Raw genomic sequence first — 5,786 nt, forward strand, 5'->3', positions numbered from 1 at the left:
TGTTTGGCCAGGTAGATCTACCTGCTGATTTCGCTGAAAATAATGGTAGAAGAATGTGTTTAAAATATTAGCTACTCATTAGTCCACTCCTTGAGGAGCAAGTGAGACTTCAGGAGTTTTCCTTATCTTTCATCTGCTGGTCCACTTTCAGGCAAGAAGACTGTTCCTCTGCAAGGACTGTACAGAGCACTGTCGTCCGACTGCATGACACAAATACAGGGCCTTCTTTTCAGGACCATGACTTCAATTTATGCAGGGCAGATGTCTAGCATGTATTAAACTCCCTACTTTCAGGTTTTCCTACAGGATGGGCAATGCCCAGCCTGAAATATTAATAAAATATAAGCTTATTACAAAAAAAAAAACCTCAGACTACAACAGGAAATGCCCTGGGTCAAAGAGCCATTATTTTCAAGTCTTTAAAAGCTAAGTCAATGGTTAAGGAATTTATTTTCTAAATGTTTATTCATTGCTCTTTTATTATGCTGTAGGATAACTGTGTCACCCAATACTAGACATTAATTTTGATATCTAAACCAAGAGACTAGTGAAGAAAGCAAGGATCCTTCAGAGGGCAATTCGGGTTATGGTTATATTAGCTGTACCATGCAGCATAACTGCATTTCCAGAACAAGGATTTAATTTAGGCCTGAAACTATTCTGAGCGTTTCTCTCCACTGGCTCTACAGGAAGCCCACGTTAAAGCATCTGAAGGTCAGTGGCGTGGCTATCCCACTCCAGTCGCATCTTCACACGAGTTCAAGGAGAAGCCCTGAATGCCCAAAGCCATGACGACGTTCCGAGGGACGGTCCATCATGTCAGAGAACAGCACTGCTTTCTGAGGTCAGGACAAACAGTTGACATTTGCCAAGAATAAAAGCAGCTCTGTCTTGGGTGTCAGAGCCAGAAAGATGAGTAATACTGTGATGGCTACACTGTAACATCTCCTCCTTGGATTTAGCTCATGTTACGTGAGCAGTAAGCTGCTTGATCTTGGACCACATCTTCAATTGTCCAGTCTTCTGGCTTCTTATATACATGTGGACCTACACACACTCCCCTTCAGTGGAAATCTTTCCGTTTCTTCAGCTATATACCTGACAGATATTTAGTATCTTGGCCAGTTTCTCTATTTCAGAATTCCACTACTTTCTACATATGGATTGATGTCATGTTCTAATTTGTTTATCTTCTGAAGTCTCTACTAAGATGACAGAGCAACAGTTGAGAACATAATGATAATCAGAATGTCTCTGGTAAATTTTTCTGAGGCTTTTCTGAGGGCTCTGTGACCATTAGGCAGCTATTTACAGCCCGAATTTTACATAACATTATAGAAGAAGAAACAGTACTCAGGTGAGTGCAATTCTTGTTGACAGTGACTTCTGGTAGAGTGCTGTCATGTATGGGTTGAAGCTGTTGAAGATCTTAAATGTGCTGTTTTATCTACACTAATCTACTGTAATTTCAGAAATTCAAAACGGTTGTCTGTGGCCAAGTTTACCCCAGTGATATTACCAAAGTTACCAATGGTGAATATATGCTCATTTCTTCACTTACTGCCAGTGTTCAGCTGGGTTTCCCCTCCTTTTTTCAGACCAGATCATTTTTTTGTCCCAATATTTGAAATCTTGACTACTGAACGACTTTAGTTTCTATTCTTCATCTGAAGCAAAGTTAGCACCCATTCACCAAGGCGTATGCGAAGCAGGTGAGGGAAAGAAAGATTCTCCAGTATTGCACCCTTCCTTAATTCTGAACTTGGGTTTCTGAGCCTACTATGTACTGACCCAATGCATGGTTTGAAACCCGACGGGTACTGTGGAGCACCCATGGGTTTACAGAGATAACAAGTTTTTGTTGATGTTTAAGGACAAGTTTAGTCAGCTTTGCATCATCGCTGTTGTGTCTTTGAAATGTCATAATATAAACATGAATTGGCCTCCATTTAAAAACAAAAAACACGAAAGGGAGTTTACCTGATATGTTCCTAAATGCCCTTTTTAAATTTTAAATAGTGACCAAGTTTACTAAAGATGTAGAAAATGGTCATCGTTTAATTGTGTATCAGATGTCTCCTCCCTAAAAGCATCATGAATAGTTTACAGTAGCACGAGCATTTCACAAGAGAAGATGGATATGCAGTAGAGTTCCCTTTATTTCATAACATTAAAGCACACAACCATTAAATACACTTGACACTTCTATTGTGCTATCATCTAAAAAGCTACGCTCCAATGTACACATGGCACAAATCTGGTGGCATCCACTTCGACCAAGTGGAACATCTAAATCAAAGCAAAGGCTTCACATAAAAAATAGATCTTACTCTCTGCAACTGTATTCTTAAAAAAAATGATGGCAATGATGAGATTGAATGGAAAGAAAGTGGATTACTGAAGCAACAATCGCCTCCCAGATTTAATGCAGAATGTTATTTTTATCAGCTCATCTGCAGATGGCACAAATGAAAGCTGATTAAGGCAAATGCTTCTTAAGAAAGGTGATTTCTTGTAAACAACACGGAAATTATTTTTTGTCCTTCATCAGAAGCTCTTTCTTGAGAGTGACACTTGCTATGTCCCCAGGCCCCTGCAGAACCCCTGCCCCTCTCACTGCTGCTCTCGATTTCTGAAGGGCTTACGTGATGCTTTGTGGAAGGCCAGCTTGCAGCTGGCAGTGAGAATAGCCGAGTTTTCTTTTGCAGGCAGCTGCAGCAGCAAGAGGTGCCACCACAAGACTTCTCCTGTGGCCTGTCTGGCCTTCGTAATGTGCTTGGCCGCTGGGCTTTGGTATCTGACTGGCAGTGTAGTGTTTGCGACATTTTGTGGATCACCTCTATCAAACTATTCACCAGCACAACAATTCAGTAAAAAAAGTGAAGGTGTATTAGAAAAAAAGTACCTTATTTTAAAGCCATATTAAGAAAACCTAAGCTATGCTTTCATTTTAAGAGCTGCTGTGCACAAATGCTTTGATCCCAAACTAATCAATGTCTATTCGTTAATTGGCACCTAATTAATAGCAACATAAGTCACTAAGCAGTCAAGTTTTGTTGTTTGTTTTTTTTTTTCTAAGGGGAATTTCCTCTTGGAAGCAGAGCATCTTCTCATGTCCTGACTTGGAATTTTCCTGCTTTTGTAATGTATTTAACGCCTTTAAAAGGCTTGTATTTTTCTCCATACATGTCTAGGCGATTCACTTTCAGTCCTAAAAAAGACAAAAACAAGGATGAAATTAAAAGCAGAATGCTAGAAATCATGTCAGTCTGTTTAAAAGTCCTGCTTTTTTTGAAGCACGTGAGATTGGTTAGGGCAACAACTTTAGTCTGTTCTACTCAGTGAGCCAACAGCCAAGGGATGAACCACTGAACCAGTGCGTGTGTCTCCCACAGCTCCGATGCACTGCATTCATTTCCAGTAATGCAGATGAATTCTTTTCACTCTAAATCAGAACTGCAAGGACCAGCAGTCCCTCTGCTATCAATTGAGAAATGCCAGTAGCTATTAATCACCTGACAGTTTCAAGCTGTACCCTGTTTTCTCGCAGGTCCATTATCTCTGGCATCCAGCCATTGGATCCAGTCTGTTTTGCTATATTTAAACTAGTGGGTTGCAAGTTTAAGAGGAAACTGCAGGATTCTGTTCTTACACAAGGACTAACCGTTATTAGCTCAGCAAAGTAGTCTAGGAAGCAAAAGGACCATAGCCTGGTACCACCCTAGAAAGGTAGGGCATGTACCAGTTCTCATCTACTGCCTTCAGCTGTCCTCCTTTTCAAGTGTGAGTCTTTGCTCTGTTAGTATCTTAATCCTGCAAAGCTTGCTTGCAGAAGCATTTCATGCATGAACAACTCGCACAATTTGTTTTCACACTGAGGCCTTGTTTGCTTTACATTTACTTTTGAACTTACCCTATAGAATTAATTCTGACTTTACTTGCAGATTGTTTTGAAGATGAAAAACTAATCAGCTCCAGAAGGAAAGAAGGATATTCTTTAAAATTAACTGAGTTTTTTTGACTACAAGAAAAGGCTTTAGTGGTATAAGGCTTGCTAAATCATCATCCATCACTCTTCACTAAAAGGATAAATTCGGATGATTAATGCACAAGTCAACAAAGAAAAATCCATTCTTCTGTGCACTTCTCCATCTTTCTTGAGCAAAACAGTTGGGAATTCACAATTCCCAGCAAGGAAGTCTTCCAGTAAGGGTAACTGTCAGGTTTCGGTAGATCAGACTTTACCTTTTTGGACCAAGCTGACTTCATATCAGCATCTCCAATTAAAAGATTAAGTTTCCCCACTTAATTTCCTACTGCGACTTGTTCCGTCAGTACCGATTTCAAAGAACACCCACCCACTCACCTGAAATCGCAAGCTGTTGTATCTTAAACTGGATATTTAAACTTGGATTCTCCTCTGGCTTGGGGGCTCCAGACTGCAGGTTCACTATGCCCTTCAGGTTTGGTAGCTTTTGAGGGGTAATTTTGCCAACGTCCCATGTTAACACCTGGTCAGGAAAGAGAAGAGTAGCAGCAGCTTTCTAGGAAACAACCTATGAGATCAAGCTCACGTTAAGCTTTTAGTTTGCAGCCCGGGTACAGAATGCAGCCTGGTAGCTCTGAGATTTATGCCATCAGCTGGGAGATGGCACGGTTAGGGCTTCTGCAGGTACAGTGTCTTTCTTTCCCGGCATTTCTTCTGCTCTGACGGTGTTTCTTAGTTGGTCTGTGCACTTAATACATCTTGTTCCCTTAGCAACAGTGATTGTTCCTGTTGTCAGACTGGGACAGGCAGATCCACAAAGCAGGGAGAGTAACCAGCATAAAGGCCATAGGAACTTAAACACGAGAATGAGGAGGACAGCAGCAAGGCACCTGGCAAAAGGAGATGTTTAAACTAGTGTAACTTTCCTAAGGGTCGCTCGTTTCCCACTGGTTCTTACACTTTTAAGATAGATAAAGGAAACCAAGTTAGCCCTTTACTCACCCACAAGAGGTTGGGGTTTTGTTGTTCTTACCATAAACTGAAAATTGTTGATAAATGCAGAAAAACCTCAGTTCTCCCTATTTCTACAAAGTTTTGTAGTTACAATCCACCTAGTTATCACAACTCTTGATGAAAACACAGTAATTTATTTCTGCAGAGTGGAAAGGAGACTTCCAAGTGTTTTTGTTGGTGTTTTTAAAAGATCAAGGTCTGTTCTTTTTGAAACAAAGTATTGCTTAGAGAGCTTTCAGTTACAATTCAGATCAATTGCTGACTGAGATATTCCAAGGGCAGCAGAAAGCTCAGAGAACAGTGTTACAGCCAGCAGAATGGTTTGGCTCAGACCGCATTTCAGCAAAATGGTTCCTGGGTACTAAAAAGCCTCAGGAGCTTTAGGAAATGTAGGTCTCAAACCCCATCTCAGAGGCAAGAAAGCAGGACTCCCAAGATACAGTTTTTCCAGACTCTGTGACCTCCTCTGTGTCTTCAGGCAGATCTTTTGGAAGAGGTTTTTTTCCTCATCTCCTGCTCCCTGGTTTTCTGGCTACCAATTTTCGACTCTACTGCATTTTCTCCAGATAAGCATGTTTTAAAGAACACAGAATGCAAAATATACCATAACTGAAACCACCAGCAAAATACTGCTGCAACCATTAAAGACAAATATCAGGGGGCTGAAGGAGCAGGGGAAAAGAGAGGAAGAAAAGGAAACAGAGACTGACAAAACCAGAAATCACAACTGGTGTGTATCGAAGTTTGAAAAAGTAAATTTTAATTCATAAACATATGCTGTAGG

At 40.7% G+C, this 5,786-nt stretch overlaps 1 protein-coding gene across 1 annotated transcript in view; it reads right to left on the minus strand.

The window, feature by feature from the left end:
* Nucleotides 1-2,141: 2,141 nt before the first annotated feature.
* AP3M1 (adaptor-related protein complex 3, mu 1 subunit) overlaps nt 2,142-5,786 on the minus strand; it is a 10,785-nt gene continuing 7,140 nt past the window's right edge. The window contains 2 exon segments of the mRNA XM_010183304.1: nt 2,142-3,211; nt 4,367-4,511. Coding sequence (XP_010181606.1) covers nt 3,111-3,211; nt 4,367-4,511 — 246 coding nt within the window. The 3' untranslated portion in view covers nt 2,142-3,110.

This window comes from Mesitornis unicolor, unplaced genomic scaffold, assembly GCF_000695765.1.
Source record: "Mesitornis unicolor isolate BGI_N332 unplaced genomic scaffold, ASM69576v1 scaffold21874, whole genome shotgun sequence".
NCBI classification, from domain to species: domain Eukaryota; kingdom Metazoa; phylum Chordata; class Aves; order Mesitornithiformes; family Mesitornithidae; genus Mesitornis; species Mesitornis unicolor.